General features: G+C 35.8%; 1 protein-coding gene across 1 annotated transcript in view; it reads left to right on the plus strand.

The window, feature by feature from the left end:
* NRCAM (neuronal cell adhesion molecule) overlaps window positions 1-20,840 on the plus strand; it is a 151,603-nt gene that overhangs the window by 101,920 nt on the left and 28,843 nt on the right. The window contains exons 15-23 of the mRNA XM_027838633.1: window positions 992-1,116; window positions 3,060-3,161; window positions 7,656-7,853; window positions 7,949-8,019; window positions 10,094-10,319; window positions 11,011-11,126; window positions 13,461-13,665; window positions 16,837-16,959; window positions 17,648-17,824. Of these exons, the coding sequence (XP_027694434.1) occupies window positions 992-1,116; window positions 3,060-3,161; window positions 7,656-7,853; window positions 7,949-8,019; window positions 10,094-10,319; window positions 11,011-11,126; window positions 13,461-13,665; window positions 16,837-16,959; window positions 17,648-17,824 (1,343 nt within the window). The remainder of the gene's footprint in view (window positions 1-991; window positions 1,117-3,059; window positions 3,162-7,655; window positions 7,854-7,948; window positions 8,020-10,093; window positions 10,320-11,010; window positions 11,127-13,460; window positions 13,666-16,836; window positions 16,960-17,647; window positions 17,825-20,840) is intronic.

Raw genomic sequence — 20,840 nt, forward strand, 5'->3', positions numbered from 1 at the left:
GCTCCCTGTGGGACAGTTATTCTGTTCATTAAAAACTTTTTCATTTTGTGTAAGTACCATTGCCCTCTTCTGGGTGGAATGTTGCCTCCCTTTTAGACAACTTCAGAAAATGTAAACCTGTGTTCCTTGAATGAGACCTGATAACACCTATACTTGTTCTTAGTCAAAAGGCAGAGAAGCTCCTAATTCTGAGATGCTTTTGAGCCTGGGTGCCCTGCCTGGCTCTTTCTGTGTCTTAGTGTCCCTCCCTCTCTCTCCCTCAATTTTTTGTGTAAGAAATCTAGTCAGTGATTGAAGAAAAAAAAAATAAATGATTTAAATGTTTGAAAAAGACAACTCTAGTTAAATGTGAAAAAAATTTAACTTCAAAACAGTTTAAGTACATATGTGCATATGCCATTGTTTTCAAACCAAACAGAAATTCTAAGAAAATATTTAGCATACTTGGCTCAAACTCTTGGGGAAACTAGTTGTTGCCACTGATGTAAACTTATATTTCCATCCCTCTTGTTGATAAACCAGGTTTTCTTTTCTTTTCTCACTTTTTTCCCTTGGGGGAATATGCACATCTTGACTATCACTCAAGATAGGTATAGTAAATAACAAGTTCTTAGTTGACAAGCATTTAGTAAGCACCCACTATGTGCTAAGCACTGTATTAGGCACTAGATATAAACTTACAAAGGTGAAGCCATATAACCATGTTTATATATCTGTTTTGTAAGTTTTGATTTTTGTTTATCAGGGGCTCTGCAATTGATCCATACTCTAGAACTGCATAATTAAGATCATGGGCATAGAGCCATCTTTGAAAAAAAATGCAAAAATGATTGCTATAAAAACTACAATGTTACTATAATGTGGAAACATCATTTTTCTGTGTTGATAGTGGCAAGGTATTTCTGCAGAGCTAAGAATGTACCTATAAATAATAATGAAATATGTACAGTGAATGAGCTTTGGGATTACTCTGAATCTTTTCCATTTGTAGATTCAGTGTCGATAACGACCATCTGGTTATAATGAACATAAGTGATGAAGATGATGCAACCTACACTTGTGTAGCAAATACATCTCTGGACATTGTTTCTGCAAGTGCTGTGCTTAGAGTTGTTGGTAAGAAGACAGTCAAACGCTTAACAAATATAAGACAACTTATGCATAAAGTTTCTGAGCAAAGAATGGAAAAATTGTGAATCTTTACCTCAATTTTATTTTAGGAATAGCATAATAATACAACTAAGAACTAATTGTCTTATTTTTCGTTGAGATTATGTCTATAATACAAATAAACTTAGCAACTAGTAGTGTACATACATAGTGAGTAACTAGTAATAGTTTAGTGAGCAAATAGGGAGATGATGGAATGATTTTTTAAAAAAATCAATTTTTTCTACATTGCTGCTGTGTGATTATTAGTGCCATATTTCCATAAGTAAACTTCATTTCATAATTTCTATACTATACAGTCTCTGCTTGTAAAATCTTGTATCTTTCTATTACTAACTTTGAAAAAAATTCTTTTATATTAATGTCCTTCTGGCTCCTTCTCCAACTCCAGCTCCTGTTTACGGTAAACTAATTCAAATCTTTTTCTGTCTTATCTTCAACATACTTCACATCTCCAAATCAATATTTTTTTTTCCATTATATGCCACTTACTGATTGTTTGTCTTTAAGGAGAAATACGTCAAATTTTTATTTTGCTGGTCATTTACTACCATAAGTAGTTTCTTCATTTTAACATTGGAGTTTCTTTTACTCAGCATGGCATCATTCATTTCTAAAAATTTTATGGATGATTGAATAATCAATTCATTTGATACAATTTATGTAATTTGACAAGAACATTATAAAAATGATACATTACTTTAAAAAGTTATTATTTATATTTGCAGAGTGAAAAAAACTATTTAAGATGTGTAACTCCACAAATTATTTTTCATTTCGGTTCTTTAAGGGTTATGTCTGGTTTCTATTTCTGGAAAATTGTACCCTCCCCCCAAAAAAAGAGCATCAAAAGAGATTCATTGACATCATTCTTGCATTGCTGATACAGAGTTAGCTTGATTTATGTTCATGTGATACAAATCACTAAAGAATGACAAATAATAATGCATTTATGACATGTGATTTTTCTGACACCTGGAAATGAAATCAGAAATGACTTTCTAGATTATTTTCCATTTATCAATGCTGCTTTTTTATTTAGCACTTGAATAGCAAATCTAATTTTGTACAGAGTCCCTTGGATTTTAAGTTCAGTCATATGTAATATGGTAGTGGGGTTTTAATTTGTTAGTATCTTTTGTTTCTGCTTCTGCATGAATAAACAAGTTAAAAAAGATATCTTTGCGGGCTTTTTTTTTTAATCTCCAAGGTCAAAGTCATTCCCTTAGGTGGGTATTCAGGATGGCACACTAATTCTATGGAACACTAAAGGACCATTTTCCATGGTATTGCCTGGGAGTTGTGGGAATCTGGTAGAGAGGATATTTTGTAACATAATGATTATAATAAAGTATATTTTGGTGTCATACAAGGGTAACTGTACCTCCCCAAGTCCCTAACCCACTGCAGTTACTAGGCAATGACTTAAAGCATCTGGCTTAAATATGCATGCTGAAATTAGTAAATTCCATTGTATTTGTCAGACTTCATTTCTAGAAGTTGTTTTTCTTTGTTTTTCATTTGATAGAATGAAGGTTTGATTTCTTGTACAAACTTCCATTTGTGTTTATGAGAAACTCACAAACTGAAAATGGTGGTCTGTACATTTCAGCTTCCATTTTTAAAATTATAAATGATTGATCTTCACTTGAGAAACAAACAAGTGGAACTCAGCAATATTAATTCAATGGAAGTTTTCATCTGTGGCTTGTGTCTCAAGAAACCTCAGTTATTTCCATTTCATTTCAGTAGCATATCACGTTAAGACTGAATTGTGATATGTCTGTAAGATTTCCTTCCATCCTATTCCTCTCCGAATGGTAGAGTGAATAACTGGTGGGTCTCCTTTACTAAGATTATCGATCATAATGAATGTGTTTGACCTGCAGATCGTCCAAATCCGCCCTTTGATTTGGAATTGACAAGTCTTCTTGAAAGAAGTGTTCAACTGTCATGGATACCAGGAGATGAAAACAATAGCCCTATTACAGGTGTGTTCAGCCATTTCCTGTATAGCAATTATTCTTAGACTGATTTTTTTTCCAACTTCTGAAGCACTTTGGATTTGTGCAACGTAATTTCCCATCAGGGATCTGTGCTGTCTGTCACTTGACTGAACCACCAAACTGATCTACCTACCAGACCTTTCTGTTAATGGTGGAGTGTTTTCAGTTATAGGGTGCTTTTATGCTTTTTCTTTGTTGGGCAATGGGGGTTAAGTGACTTGCCCAGGGTCACACAGCTATTTAGTGTTATGTGTCTGAGGCCGGATTTGAACTCTGGTCTTCCTGAATCCAGGGCCAGTGCTCTATCCACTGCACCACCTAGCTGCCCCCCAAGCATAGTTATATCTCATTTCATTGGAACCTCATGACAGCTCTCTGAGGTAGGTAAAACAGATATTCTTGGGATAAGGAAATATCCTTGAGAACAAGGACCACTACTTTTTTTCTTTTTTTTTTAATCCCCAAATATTCCTTGTACATAATAGGAACTTAATAAAGGTTCATTGAATTGAACTGAAGCCAAGTAGTTAAAGTGATGCTGCTAGGCCAATCAATCAATCAGTTAAGCATCTGTGGTGTTCCAGGTACTGCACTAGGTGCTAGGGATACAAAAATCTAAATGAAAAGTCCCTGCCCTAGTAACTCACAGTCTGGCTAGGACAATATGTACACATATTTGTTGTTGTCATTGAATCATTTCAGTCATGTCTGGCTCTCCATGCCCCCATTTGGGATTTTCTTGGCAAAGATACTGGAGCATTTTTCCATTTCCTTCCTCAGCTCATTTTATAAATGAGGAACTGAGTCAAACAGGGTTAAGTCACTTGCCCAGAATCAGACATTTAATAAGTGTCTGAGGCCAGATTTGAAGTCATGCAGATGGGTCTTCCTGACTCTAAGCCCAGCTCTCTCTCCACTGTGCCACCTAGCTGCCCTACGTACATATACAGATACATACAAAATAGATAAAAGTTTATGAGGTAGGAAGGCAGAGAGTTAATGCACTAATAGCAGCAGGGAATCAGGACAGGCCACTGTGGAACTGCAGATGGTCCTTAAAGGAAACTAGAAATTCTGAGAGCCGGAGGTGTGGAGGGAGTATATTCCAGGCATGGGAGATAGTCACTGCAAAAGCAGGAAATGAAGTGCCTTTTATGAGGAACATCTAGAAGGCCTATTTGACTAGGTAATACAGTTAGTGATAGATCCAGGAGTATAACTGATCTCTTAACTCCCAGCCCAGAGCTCTTTCTAATAGGCCATACCACAGTGGAATATAATTAATTTAGCTTTATGAATTAACCTGAGCCCAGAGAATTAATCTGATTAGGGTAAAGCCTTAAAGAAATTTTACTGTTGCCAAACGAAGACATTTAAAGAAAATTTGAAAGCATTCCCCAGTGCACAAATATTATGTGTCTTTACATTATCACTATTAAGAACAGTACCTTTGATACTTTCCTGTCTCCTCTAGGAATGGATCCTTTCAGCTATCCTCTCCCTCACTCTAATTTGCAACCTCTCTTTATCAGGTGACTTCTTAACAACTGCCTTCAAACATGCCCAGATTTCCCCCATCCTATAAAAATTCAAAAAACCTACAGTTGACTCTACCAGCCTTTTAAGCTATGGTGCTGTAATTTCTCCCTTCACAGCCAAACCATAGAGAAAGCTATCTGTGCTCTGAAGTCCCAAGTGATTTTACTATTATTCAATAGTTTTCTTTTTCTTCTTTGAATTGTCAACATTCTTCATCAACTAGCTGTGTTATACATTACTGCTAATTAAATCAATCAGCTAGATTTAATCATTTGTTTAGAGTAATTTGGCAGTTTTTCACATTTAAAAGCTATCATTAGATGGTAAAGTTCTGTTTGCCTTACAGTTTTGTGGATGTCATTATACTTTACTCTCATGAAATAGCCTTCTATTAACAAAAATGATATCTTTGAGAAGAAATCTTTCATCAACATAATAATTGATGTACCCTGAATTCATAGGCCCTGGTTTCCTGATTAACGACAGTCCATGGAAACCAACTGTTAAGGAGTCATTCTATTTAAAATGAGATTTTGGGAATGCAAACTGTTGCATTTTGTTGAAATATGTGGATACTGAAGGGGAATGTATGTATTAATGAAGTATATGCCAAAATGTGGCAACGTTTATTTTTCTATCTGCTGCTTTACCCCAGTCTGTTGTCATTTGAACTATTTTAATGAATTTTATTAGAATGCAATTCAGTTGCTAATTTAATAGCATAAAGATAGCAATAGAAATATTAAAGCATGCTAGTTGATGTCTTTTAAATGTTAGTGAAAGAAGCTTCTATGAATTAGTCAAATATTTAAATATACTACATATAACATTTCAATAGTCAAAGGACCTGAACTTCATCACTGTGGACTCCATTCTTACATAGTTTACAACCCTTCAACTCCTTTATCAGATGGTCTTCACAAGTTACTGTGGCCAAAACATTTTGTTACCTGCTTGCCAAACTTCTGATGATGAGTTTCTCTGGACTTGGGCTAGTGCTCAGATGCCTGGCATGAAGTCTGGTGCTTTGTCCATAAAGCTAGTCATTCTTTGAAGTCATAGTTATGTGGAATAGAGTAATTGGTACTAGTCCATTGTAAATATGCGATGCAAATTCAAATCGCACGGCCATTTTGTGGGAGTCCTTATTCATGCTAATCAGGACCTGACTCTATTTGAAAGTTTTCCAGCTTGGTGGACTACAAGAGCTGGCATTCTGCTGACAAAGCCTTTAAGAATCTAAAACTTCTCCACGCCACAAAGAGCCGTGTGAGGAGAGTGCCCCAAAAACAAACATATAGACTAGGAGAGTGTTATTTGTCATCCTAGTAGTTGTTAAGAGTTCTGTCCAGGTGAGAGACAGAATTTCCTTGCTATGTGTACAACAAAAGGAAGTGTCGCCAAGTGGATAAAGACCAACCTTAGAGTCAAGAGGACCTGGGTTTAAGTCCTACCTCTGACACTTCCTGATTGACCCTTGAGCAAATCACTTAATCTCTCAATGTTCCAGGCAACTCTCTAAGTCTTTAAGTTACAGGCAAGTTGCCATTCTTTGTTGGTAGAGGAAGCTTGTATACTAGGAGTTCTCCATATTGGTGAAATCACAGGTCCAGAACCCCCCCCCAAAAAAAAGAACAAGAAAAAAAAACCACCCTACACAAATTGTAAGATGTATTCTGAGTAGCTTGTTCATTCTTGTCTTTATATCATAGTAACAATACCATATGGCAGATAGATAATGAGGATAACTGACTGAAGAGGTACAGAGATCACTGAACTTAGGAAGGCTGGCTTCTGGCATCAGTCCTACTATCAATTAGCTTGTGTGACCCAATGCAAATCAAGACACTTAACATCTCTGTGTCTCCACTTCTTCATGAATAAAATGAGGATGGTGCTTCCAGCTCTGAAGCCAATCATTCTATAATCCTATAGATTCAATATGCCTTAATTAAGTGCATAATGTGTGCAGACAACTGCACTAAGTACTGAAGGAGATACATGATTTAAATAAGACTAAGACCCTGTCCTCATCAAAATTACAGTCTAGTAAATTGTTTGAGGAGCCTTTCAGATCTAAAATTTTTAATTCTATGATTAGGATTTTTAAAGTATAATGGGATTTTTTAGTTTTGGTTTAATCTTCAAAGTCAAGTTATCAGGTGATTGGTGGGGGCAGAGGGGACAAACCAGGAGATGAAAATAATGGCTAGAGAGAGAAAGAGAAGTAGATAAGAGCAGGGGCACTACTGAACATTTCTCTATCTCTCTTTCTTCCTCCCTTCTCTGTCTCTCCCTCTTCTCCCTCTCTCCTCTTTCTCCCGTTTCCCCCTGCCCATTCAAAGCAATGTAGACTTGCCCTGAAGGGTCCCCCCCCCACCCACTTGCAAGATAACTCTTATCTAGGAGAACAAGTCAAAACTATCATCTCAAGATGCTAAACTATCCTTAAAAATATACTTGCCCTTGGAATCTTTACCAGTTGCCCCAGAGGGTGGGGCTAGGCAGCATTAAGGCAAAACATTTATTACTATTTTTCCAGAACTGTTTAATACTTCTAAGTCACAGCAACACACACACACACACACACACACATACATTTAACATTTTCTGGAGATTTCCTGATCAATTCCACACCTTTTTTAATTTGCTAAACCTCATATAGATTGGGACGTTTAAATATTGATAATAATGGTTGCAATAGGAAGTAGTAGCTATTTAAATGAGAATTTTCTTCAAAGTTAGGTAATTCATATTACCAGACAGATCAAATTATAAAACTTATGTAAAGCACTTTGTAAGTCATAAAACCTTATTAAAATGTCAGCTATCATTAACATTATTAGACTAGCCCATTCATTTTTTCATCCTTGGCAACCAGGTCTCTTCTGTGGGTGAAATTCACTGCGGATTTTTTTGTTTGTTTTTTGTTTTTGCTAGATTTCATCATTGAATACGAAGATGCCTTGCATGAGCCAGGCATATGGCATCACCAGACTGATGTTCCTGGAACACAGACAACAGTAGAGTTGAAACTTTCTCCTTACGTAAAATATTCTTTCCGTGTAATTGCTGTCAACAGTATTGGTAGAAGTCTGCCCAGTGAAGCATCGGAATATTATATGACAAAAGCAGCAGGTAAATTAATGATTCTATTTTTTAAGAGGAATTGCCTGTTCAAAAGCCAAAAGTCCAGATGAGGGCATCCTCACGTATTACTATTTAACTTCTAGAACCAGAAGAGAATCCCACCGCTGTTGAAGGAATAGGATCAGAGCCTGATAATTTGGTGATTACATGGCAGGTGAGCTGATTAGCCAAACAACTTCATTTTTTAAAATAAATTTTATTGACATATTCTGTTTTTACATCACCTAAATCTCCCATTTGACCCCTTAAAAATATATTTGCCATTTGGAATCTTTAGCAATGGTCCCAGAGGGTGGGGCAAGGCAGCATTAAGGCAAAGCATTTATTACCTATTTTTCCAGAACTGTACCCTTACCCCTCCCAGAGAACTATCTTTTGTAACAAAGAATTATTTGAAAAGGAAAGAAAAAGTGAAAGGGAGAAAAGTCAGCAAAGCCAATCAATACATTGAAAATATATGACAATGTATAAAATATTCACCACCCATGGACTCTACCAACATTGCACAGGAGCAGAGGATAGTGTCTTCCCATGTGTCTTCTTTAGCACTTTCATTTTTAAAATGTAGTAACAGTCATTTGCTATATGCTCATGGGAACATTACACCATTTCTGTGAATTTCAGTTTTCTCACCCCTAATATTTAAAATACACACCTCACATAGTGTAAGCAAAGTACCTTGTAAACTTTAATGTTATATAAATGTAATCCTTGATGATTATGTTTACCAAATGATGGGTCAAATCAACAAGAAATATGTTTGACTTCTCAAAATAAAATGTAACAAGTCAATTTTCTCATCTGAGTGTGAGGGATTTACTTAGATTGCCAAGGTCCCTTGCAACTATAAATTCTGTGATCCCAAATCCACCTTAACCATAACCCTTCTATAATGAAATAGAGATGACACAAGTTAGCATTTGAATGAAGTAACATATATAAAGAGTGTGGTCTGTGCTGGTTTGGATAGGACTCTGCATGCCTTGGGTAAGTAGATTGTAGGAACCAGCACCTGCACTGGGTACATCTCCAGTTGTCTTGATCTGTATCTGGCCACTGGACCCAGATAGTTCCAGAGGAGAGAGTGAGGCTGGTGGCACTCACCCCCGCACTTAAATCCAATTCACTTGCATGTCACGGCATCACCTCCCTGATGTCATGGTACTCTTTGAGAAGGACAAACAGCACGTACACAGGGTAGGTAGAAAGCTATCATCCCTGAGAGAATTAGTAAATTCATATACTCCATTCCCTGCCTCACTACCAACTAACTGTATAACCCTATTCAAAACATTTAACTTCTCTGGGTTCAATTTCCTCATCTGTTAAATTGAGGGAATTGGACTAGATCGGGGGTTCTTAACCTAGTCTGGTGAAGCTTGTGGACTCCTGCTCAGAATGATGTTTATAAATGCATAAAAACAAAATATATAGGATTACAAAGGAAACCAACTGCAGTGAAATGTACTTCAAAAAAAAAATTTAAGTCCCCAGACTTATGGAAGGGAACGCTGAAAACTAAAAATAAATTAATTAATTATTTAAAAATAAATAAATAAAATAAAGAATTCCTGGACTAAGAATTCCTGGACTAGATTGCCTTTTAAGGTCTCATGCAGTTGTAGCATTCTGCAACCCCACGAGTAAATGGGGAGGAAGGGGTGTGTGTGTGGGGGGGGGGGGAGTAAGGATTGTTAGTGAAACAGAGTTACTAAGTCAGGATGCAGAGCTAACTCTTCTTTCTCTATTACTCCTCTATTACTCCTTACTCTTTTGCATGTACCAATGTAGCTTAATTGTTCACGCCTCATTGAGGGGACATTGAGACCAAATCTCTGGTGGTCTAAGGTCCATTCATCTCACTGTTCATTTTATCTCCATCCCTTCCCAGATGTTTTCCCTATATTTATTATATTGTGACAAACAGTCTAACTTCTTTGAAACTCTGATCTCCAATAAACTTTGTTTTCCATCACTGTTAGAAAAGAAGACAGTTCCTTGAGAAATTGTTTCTAATGTTGATTTCAGTGTTTTCTGTATTTACTGATTTTATTTACATTTAGGAACTGAGTTTATGGTAAGAGTAAAATGTTAGTGTGGTATAATTGATGCAGTCTGACTTTTTAAGAAGTTTCTGCAAGTTAATACCACTTTACTTTGGTTTATTTCTTGTGGTTTGATTTTCATGTTGTTACTGGTTTGTGGTTTGTTTGGGTTTTTTTCTGTAGCCCTTAAAAGGTTTTGATTCTAACGGACCTGGTCTTCAGTATAAAGTCAGCTGGCGCCAGAAAGATGGTGACGATGAGTGGACATCTGTTGTAGTTGCAAATGTATCCAAGTACATCGTATCAGGCACACCAACCTTTGTTCCATATCTGGTGAAAGTACAGGCACTCAATGATGTGGGATTTGCTCCAGAGCCTGTGATAATCGTTGGGCATTCTGGAGAAGACTGTGAGTGTCTTGTTCTTTTTCATTTATGCTCTTTTTTGGAGACTGGATCCTTGGAAGTGCAGGGATTACCAGTGTTGGTCAATATTGAAGCTTCAACCTACTTTATTTTTCCAACCTGGGCCAGTTGTTAAAGCCTGAGGGCCCACTACTTCTGTGGGGCTTGCCATTTTAGTGCTGGACTTCATACAGACATCTGCTCAGTACCTGAGTTCTGCAGTTCAGAAACCCCACACTCAAGTGATCCGCCAGCCTCAACCTCCCCCAGTAACAGGGATTGCAGGTGTGCTTCACTATGACTGGCATTTTTATGCTCTTCAGAAAAAAATAAGTATGGCTGCCACTCAGTCATGCAGTGTCTGAGAGTCATTAGAGGGGAGGGAAGAGGCCAACATTTCATGGCAATGAAATTATTTCTATGGGCAATGCTTGGAAGAGAATTGCTTGGGGAGCCAGAATTTTAAAATATATTTGCTTAAGAAAAGTGTCCAGAATGCAAGAGTAGAATTATATTTTTTAAATGTTTTGTTCTGCTAAAGCAGTAACCAAATTAAGATATACTATCTTTCAGTCTCTGACAGCCTTTAGAAATGGACTATTAAAGTCCATCTCTAAACCAAGAATTTTGTAAATAAAACCCAGAGTAAATAATGTGATTACATGCTTGTAACTCCTGCTCCTTTCATTTTTCCAGTACCTATGGTGGCTCCCAGCAATGTGCATGTGAATGTGGTGAACAGCACTTTGGCTGAGGTGCACTGGGAGCCAGTACCCCCAAAAAGTATTCGAGGACACTTGAAAGGCTATCGGGCAAGTAAAGTTCCCCATTGTTTCCACCACTATCAATTTTTCTTTGTCTTTTAATCAAAGCTATGAGAAAGACAAGGCTTGCCATACTGAGCTAGGTCCACTTCGAGTGTCAGTTATGGCATCCTAAGTTTGGGGATGCTCAGAATTACTGAACTTGAAATCAGGAAGACCAGTGTTCCAATACAGTCTCAGACATTTACAGGCTTCATTGGTCAAGTCACTTAACATTTCTCAGCCTTAGTCTCCTCATCTATAAAATGGGGAAAATAATAGCACCCAATTCACAGGGCTATTGTAAGGATCAAATGAGATGATATATCCAAAGAGCTTTGCAAACTTGAAAGTACTATATAAATGTTAGTTATCAACTATTAGGAGTTTGAAAACTAGATTTGGTAGAGTCAATATAGAATATGTTAATATATTGGTATAGAATATATAATAGAATCAGTCTAGAAAAATCTATATTCAGATCTAGAAAATAGATTTAAGGATCTGATCCATTCTAGATGCTTTCAGTTATGACCCACACCTAAACAGTCTTAGGGGATAATCCAAGATAAGAATTTCTTAATGCCATACAATAAATAAAATATTTTTGATAAAATATCATATATCATATGATATATTACATATATCATATTATATATTACATATTCTTCTTGGCCTAAAAATAATCAAATATTCTGGAAATTAGCACACTACTATGTATGGATTACCAACTTTCAAAAAATGGTAATATGATAAAATGTACTTAATACTAAAACTAGAGAACCAAGGGAGTGGTAGACAGAGTGCCATTCTTGGAGTCAGGAAAACATGAGTTCAAGTGCCAGTTGTGACACAGAATTAGGAAGCCTGTGGACAAGCTATATGACCTTAACCTCTCAGTGGCCCAGGCAACTCTCCAGAACCATAAGTACGAAAAGCTGCCAATAAGAATGAGTAGAAATGTTCCACACCTGATAAAATCACAAGACGGGACAAAAGCTAACACACAATTTAGTCTTTCTTTGATAATTCAGGTGGCGCTTCAAGTCCTTACAGTACCTCAGGGTCTTTCTTATGAACAATGGTCATTGTTACACTGACAAACCATCCTGATTAATGGAGATTTAAGGGTGATAAAATGTCTAGTGACTGTTTTAACTCTACTTAACATTCTGTCTTGTTCATTCTGACTCCAGGAAATTATTTTTTTTAACTGTTATCATGCTCATTTTATTGAAAATTAAACATGACAAAATAATATGCACACAAGCAATGAGTTATCATTGGCACAGCCTAGTTAAGCCACAGGAATGCTGGAGAAAACAACAAGTAATGGTATGATATGCTGGATGACGTCCAAAGCCAAGTGGAATTTTTCTCACCTACATCATTTCCTACCATTCATTTTCTATATTATATCCTAAAATTAATTATAACCTGTACCCAATAAATAATTGTTGATTAATTGGTTTAATGCTAACTGATAGTTCTGGAGTAATTATGAAAAAAGTTCTTCTTTTCTATTTTGCTATTATGTTAAGGAAATAAAGCAAGCACAAAATATATTAAAACTGCCATAATCCATTTTTGATTCTCCCAAACATAAAATTAATGGGTAGTTAAAATTTACTCTATCATCATATTACCTTTTCTACAATCACTATATCCTTCTTTACCAATGATTTTGAGTTTAGTCATTATTATCCATTTCCTGGATGTACTGGAGCTGACTATTAGTTTTATGTCTGACTAACAAAATGTCTTTGTTCAGTCATTTTCAGTAGTGTCAGACTCTTCGTGTCTCCATTTGCGGTTTTCTTGGCAAACATACTGGAATGGTTTGCCATTTCCTTCTCCAGTTCATTTTACAGATAAGGAAACTAAGGCAAACAGGGTTATGTGACTTGCCCAGGGTTATACAGCTAGTAAGTATCTGAGGCTGGATTTGAACTCAGGAAGATGAATCTTCTGACTCTAGGCCTGGCACTGTATATACTGTAGGTATACCATTATATTATTTATAGCTAATTTGATTTTCCCAGTGATCTGTGGGCTTCAGATTCCTTTTGCTCATGGAGCCAGGAAGACAAGAGTTCAAAACCTATCTCAGACAATTATTAGCTGTGTGACCCTGGGCAAATCTCTTAAGCTCTCTCAGACTCAGTTTCCTTATCTGTAAAATGAGGAGGTTGAACCAGATGGCCTTTAAAGTCCCATCTAGCTGTAAATCTAGGAAGTAGGAATTTTCCTGAAAGAATATAAATTTGCTATGTTTGTTTGGCCCCAAACCCCTTAGAGTGTTCTCTCCTTCATATGTTGCTAACTTACTTTCTCTCATTTTAGATTTACTACTGGAAAGTGAAAAATTCATCTAAGAGGAACAGGCGCCATGTTGAGAAAAAAATCCTCACCTTCAATGGCAGCAAGACTCATGGCATGTTGCCAGGCTTGGAGCCGTTTAGCCATTACATACTGAATGTTCGAGTTGTCAATGGGAAAGGGGAGGGGCCTGCCAGTGTTGACCAAGTATTCAATACTCCAGAAGGAGGTATGAGATTAACATGCTAGAAAGAATGAGGATTTTGTTATAATCAGATTAGCCATTGAGGCACATTGGAGAGCCCTATAGGACAGAATAGTCTCTGTTTTGGAAACCAGTATTTGCTTTTCCTACACGAGTACACACCAAAACCCAACAAACAGAGATCGCAAAGCACATGTTGGCAGAGCAGGCAGTCACCTACCTGATGTGTTTTTAGGGAAGCCAATAAATCTACTTCTCCATTCACCATTCTCTGTACTAGGTATTATTCCTGGATGTACTGGAGCTGACTATTACTTTTATGTCTGACTAACAAAATGTCTTTGTTCAGTCATTTTCAGTAGTGTCAGACTCTTCGTGTCTCCATTTGGGGTTTTCTTGGCAAACATACTGGAATGGTTTGCCATTTCCTTCTCCAGCTGAAGACCACAGTAAGAAACCTGTGTTGTCCACAGTGTTGTTAGCTCTGACCATTAGGAGATAACAATCTGTTAATGCTTAAGGCCTAGATCCAACATTCTCCGAGGATGAGGGGCTCCCTAGAATACAGAGTCCTCTCCTGCTCACTTTTCTCTAACTTTTTTTAGGTCTAGAAGAAACATCTTTTTTCCCCCACTGACTCCTAACTGGAGATATTACAGGGTCAAATTAAGTGTTTATAAGTCAAAGATAAGTCACACTTCAACAAAGAAACTACAATGAAACAAATACAGCCAAGTAAGATATTCAGAGTTTCCAACGCAAGGTTGGCATACATCACTTTTTCTCTGAGACACTAAGTCATTCATTCCTTCTCTATATTCCTTTCTTAGTGCTCCTCTTTTCTCCTTTTCACCATATTAAATAAGTATTTTGGAGGGAGATGTGTGTTCTATTTAAAAACAATAGCAGTTTCCATTTAATGGTTTAGAGGAAGTATTTCATCAAGGGGAAATTTTTTTTTTTTTACTTTTGTTCAGATGGCACTTTCAACTTGTTGTAGAGAGTGACATCTGAACAATAGAAAAAATTAGGCCCATGTGTAGGTATGGCCTTAATGACTTTAAAGGTGACTTTTAAAAATAAAAAAAATTAAGATGTTTTAGAATAGTACTTGATAAAACTTTACTAAATTTATTTTCAATAACATAAATACAAATACAAAAAAATTTATCAAACACCTTCCATGTGTAGAACACCATGCTAAGCTCTGGGTGATAAAAAGTTTAGATAAGACATATTCCCTGACCTCCAGGATCTTACAGTCTAAGAACAGGTAAAACACCAACATAGATAACTATAATCAGAACTATACTAGTAAAGGTTTAACAACTGGATCTCCAGGGGAAAAAATTATGCTTGATAAACTTTTAAGTTTAATCTATATATTAAGATTTTTTCTAATACTGTCTTCAGTGATCAGTTATCAAAAAATAAATCAAACCCTGACTTGTAGCCTTTGTCGATTTTTGTGGTATGTATACTCAAACTGAAATTTTAACAATCAGCTCTTGAGAGCCTGTGAGCTGGTTTCAACACAATATTACATGATAAGTGCATTAGAAAATTACAATATAATGTGCCTATGTTAGGTCTGATAAGAGAATTCATTATCCATGACTTTCTAGAAGAGATAGCGTTTAAATTGGGCTTTAAAGGCTGTGTAGTTTTATAGGTGAAAATGCAGCGTGAGGACATTTCAGGCAACCAACAAGCACTTGTTAAATCTTAATATGTCCCAGGTGCTGGTAATACAAAGACAAAAATGAAGCCGTCTCTGACTTTAAGCAGAGAGGCACATACATACATAAGCATGTACAGATTATTTACAAAATAAAAGCAAAGTAATTTTAAGTGGGAAGGTCCCAGGAGTTGGGGAATCAGGAAAAGCTTCATATAGAAGGTACGGTTTGAGATGAGTCTTGAAGGAAATAAGGATTTCTAAGATGCTGAAGTGAGGAAGTGTTTCCAAGCATGGAAATGCAGATAAGTGAAAAAGCAAGGGGGCAAGAAATGAGATGTCATGTGTAGGGAACAGCAAAAGCCAGATTGGTTAGACCATAGAGTATAGGAAGAAGAATAATGTATGTATACATAAGGAACAACGTGAGCAAAGATGTGAATGTGTGAGAGCACGTTTAGGGAAGGAATCATCCAATTCTTCTGGAATATACAGTACATGGAAGGTCTATAAGGATTAGGCTATAAGAGTAGATGATACCAATGCCAGACAAAATTTAAACTTTACTAGTTGGGCCATAGTAGCCATTGAAGATTGTTGAGCAGAGGAGTGATATGATCAGATCCTTAGTATCTGTTGGGTTAGGCCTTAAGAAGATTATTCTGGCAGTTGTATAAACAAAGGATGGAATGAAGCAGAGAACAAGTTAGATGTGAAAGACAACTGTGATGGTCTCGGGCAGTGGTTCTCAAAGTGTGATCCATGGACCCCTTAAGGTCCCTGAGTTTTCAAAGGATCCCCAAGGTCAAAACCATTTTGTAATAGTACCTAGATATAATTTGTCTAGTAAAATACTCCTCCGTTTTCCAAGAACATATCTTCTGAAGCCCAATTTTCTTCATATATTTCAATCAAAATAGCTTCTCAATGGACTGAATGTTGAAGCAAATACAAGAATCCAACTATCTTCTATTAAACCAGACATTAAAGAGATTTGCAAAAATATTAAAATCAGTGCCACTCTTCTTACTTCATCTTTTGTTTTGGGAAATAAAATTTTTCATGAAATATTATTTATGTTAACATATCATGGACTTATTGTTATTTTAAATGAATTTAATAACTTTTTTAATGTATCTGTTTTAATTTCTAACATGGTAAATATTGATAGATATAACCAATGTAAGCAAACATGTTTGAGAGTCCGGAGTAATTTTTAAGAATATAAGGGGTCCTGAGACCAAAAAGTATGAGAACGGATGGTCTGGGGACATGCAATGAGAACCTAAACTAGGATGATGACAGTGGGAGTAAAGAGAAGATAGATGTAAAAGATGCTGTAGATATAGAAATGACTAGAACTGGATAACCCTTGGCAATAACTCTACTGAGCAAAACAACTAACTTGAGGCTTTAAAATTGAAAGTATTGTATGCTGTTGTGTAATATGCTATTTTCAGTATAATATACAATATTTGAGGAGATTATTGGTACTGACCCTATTTTCTCATTACAAGTTCCCAGTGCTCCTCTTTTTCTGAAGATTGTTAATCCAACCCTTGATTCACTAACTCTGGAATGGGATCCACCGAGTCATCCAAATGGTATTTTGACGGCATATACCCTGAAGTTTCAGCCAAGTAAGTTACTAGGAGGAGTGGGAAAGAGAGGAAAAGGGGGAAGAAAAACCTGTCTTTTCACATCTTGGCTGATTGATATTTATTTTAATATTTAATATTAATATTTATTTTTTAAAGTATGTATAATATAATTGTCAAAGTATACTCTCAACATTTCCATTTGAAGGGAAAGATTATGTACACAATAAAACAACAGATTTAGACCATGTAATTTTTCCATCATTGGTCAAAACTTAATAAAAATGAGCATGCCACTGCTAGCTAAGTCAAATAGAGTCTTTCACTATGATAAGAATAAGAATAAAAACTTTGTACCAAATTGATATGTTGCCTCTGAGTTAACATTTATGAGTTAATATTATATACAACTGTAATTTAAAGACACAGTCAAGAAACCATATTGTGGCCCTCACTGTAGGATCTTCCAAAATTTTTCATATTGGATTTCTCAAACCACTCCCCCAACCTCTACCTTTTTTTCTACTTATCACATGCATCATTGCAAAAGTCCTAAAAGCTTAGTGTAATATTAGCCCCATGAAACAAAGGGTGAACAGGACTATAGAAAGAACAGGATAGAAATAATCTGGGTTTGAGCCTTTGGTTGGCTATTTGCAGTATTGCTGATTGTGTTGCTATTATGAAATGATACCAGCTAATTGTGAATGTGTTTGCTTTCCCGTGACAGTTAACAGCACACATGAATTGGGCCCTTTGGTAGATTTAAAAATTGCAGCCAACATGACAAGCCTGGTTTTAAGAAATTTAAGTTACAGCACGCGCTACAAGTTTTATTTCTATGCACAAACCTCAGCAGGATCTGGAAGTCAAATTACTGAGGAAGCTGTGACCACTGTGGATGAAGGTAAGATGGGTATGTATAAAGAAAGTCTTCATGTCTGTCCAACAAGTCCGTGTGTTTGCCTTTTAATAACGCTGTTTTTTCTTTCTTTTTAAGGAACATACTTGTATGTGTCATGTAAAGGTTTTTAGTGACTCTTCATTATTTTATATTATATTATTTTATATATTTTAAACTAGTGCAAACTAGTGCAAGTTTAACATGAAAACTGGAAAGTGTAAATTACAGTATTGGGGAAAAAATAAAATGTTTCTCTAGATGGTTGAATTTTCTTTCTTTTTCTACCTATCTCCCTTTCTTCCTTCCTTTCCTTCATTTTTTTCTTCATTCCTTCCTTTCTCCTTCCCTCCTCTCTGTCTCTCTTTCTCCCTCTCTGTCTCTCTTTCTCTGTCGTTCTCTCTGTCTCTGTCTCTCTGTCTGTCTCTGTCTGTCTGTCTGTCTTTCTCTGTCCTCTCTCTCTGTCTCTCTCTGTCTTTCTCACTCTGTCTGTCTCTGTCTCTATCTCTCATTCTGTCTCTCTTTATCCTTATCTCTCTCTGTCTCTGTCTCTCTCTATCTCTGTCTCTTTCTCTCTCTTTCTCTCTATCTCTGTCTCTCCATCTCTGTCTTTCTGTCTGTCTCTGTCTCTCTCTCTTTCTGTCTCTGTATCTCTGTCTGTCTTCCTCTCTATCTTCTTTGTAACAAGACAGTATGGTGGGAGAGTTCATGACTTGTGGGCTTCACTATATTTGTGTCAAGTCACAGCTTCTCTGGGCTTGTTTCCCCATTTATAAAATTAAGAAACTGGACCAGATGATCTCTAAAGTTTCCTTTTCTCCTTAATCCAATCATTCTAAAGGCTAATTAAATAGCCCTTAATTTTTCTTTGGGTTGGACAAAGGCCTTAAATTCACTACTCTGACTAGGAAGAAGAAGGAAAACATTTCATTAAAGAATCCAGAGCAAAAAGCAATACTTTAATGGAGCCAGAAGGGTCTTCTATACATATTTTAGGTTTTATGACCCTTTGGAATTTTTCTGACTATTTGAATGATTAATACTTAGGGGGGATTTTATGGAAATGATGATGACACCGTCAAATGTATTGTATTGTTTGTAGATCTCTAACTTCTAAAGTTTTTTAGAAGTTACTCATTTAATTTTGAGAACTTTTCTTAAACGCAATAATTGGTTAGTATATTTTCTAAAAAATTGTTTGAAATATCCTCAGCCTGCATTGGTCTTAATCTTTAGCACAAAGCACAAATAATATAGCTTAAATGATGTGTGGATAGTAATTTTGTATTTGTTTCTTGGTTCATTTAGAACAACAGAATATCTTAGTTATTTCATTTCATTATACTTAACGTGCATTGGCATTTTAATAAGCATTTTTCCTAATCTCTCTGCATACGCTTCCATCTTGTCACTAACCTCATAGTGTCCTATTCTTGTTTTCTTTCATTAAAGCTGGTGTTCACCCACCTGCTGTAGGCGCAGACAAAGGTAAAATAAATCACCTGCATGACTTTGTAAATATAAAGATCAAAACTTTCAATGTTATGCATGGGAAATTTCAGCATGGATATGGAGAGAATTATCACAGGGCATGTCTTGAATATGTAATAGAGGGAAATGAAATGTAAAGTAAATCTAGAAAATGCCTAAGAAAGGAGGAACTCAGTGCAGTGTATATATCCCTTGATTTAAATTCTGTTCTCATGTGTGTAAAATCCATGAATTCACCAAGAAAATTCACCAGAAAAAGTTAGAAAACTCATCTTAGTCTACTTTGATATAACTATGGTCAAATTGGACAAGCCCAGTATTTATGCCTAATCCTTTTTCCCCTGTCTTCCCTGCATAGGTAGGTTCCCATCATATTCTTTTAAAAAAAAAAAACCTTTTAAGGATCCTGATCTTAAGGCATTTTATTTTTTGAACAGAATGTCAATGAATAGTGATTTCATTGATGATAACCCCAAGTGATGAGAATGATAAATCATTTAAGAACCAATAGCTTTTCTATATGGAATCCTCATACTTATTACTTAGATATTATTTGTCCATGAGGGGTTACTGGTATTAGAGCTTCTTAGAACAGATTTGGTTTTGAGGATTGAATGAGATCATGAGATCTACTTTTAAAAATAATCTTGGTAGTGTATTATCTTTAAGTTTCTTCATTCTGGATGAAAATTTAAAGTATTATATAGTATTTTAAATTAAATTACAATTGTTTAATTAGATTGTAGTTTTGTTAGATAGTACAAACAAACTTCAATTAAATTTCTTGAGTATATTAATGTTAACTTAATACCATGCTCAACTAGCAAAAAAAATGGACCAATAAGGATAGTATCTTGGCTCATGTTCTTGTTCCATTACCTTTCAGTGAGAATGTTACTCAGGTGTCTTTGACTTAGTAGAACTGATACGTTGTAGCAACATTTATTATAAAGTGTATTTCTTTTAAGTTAATACTATTTTAGTGATGATTTTTCATCACAGCATTGGATGTATATTGTGCTGGGGAAAGAAGTTAGACCTCAATCCCAGTTAATACTTCCAAACTTTTAAAATAACATTTAAATAGGAAAAAACAAACTTTTGTGATGAAACAGAATTATATTAATTGAAATGATCTGTACTTTAAATGTCATGAAGTAAAAATACTTAAATTAAGAATATTATATTGATATGTAAATTCTGTTCCTGGCATCCTTAAGACATTTTTATACTTTGCCCAACACTTGAGCTTACTAATTTACAGGCATTATCAAAGGAAAATATCTTGTGTAACAATTGGCAGAAGCAGATTAAGCTAAGGACTGAAATAGTCAAATTTTGTTTGGAATTAGGAACTGGAGTCTGACTGATATCTAAAATTGAGCAACAAGTTAGGAAGTTGCATTCCTTTTCTTAATTGCAGTTTATTTAACTTATAACTGGTGCTTAGTGTACCAGTATGCTATACAACCTGACCAAGTGATGGTCCTTCTCAAATGCTAGCCAGTTATCAAGAGGTCTTACACATGAC

This window comes from Vombatus ursinus, unplaced genomic scaffold, assembly GCF_900497805.2.
Source record: "Vombatus ursinus unplaced genomic scaffold, bare-nosed wombat genome assembly UNPS02014830.1, whole genome shotgun sequence".
Taxonomy (NCBI): domain Eukaryota; kingdom Metazoa; phylum Chordata; class Mammalia; order Diprotodontia; family Vombatidae; genus Vombatus; species Vombatus ursinus.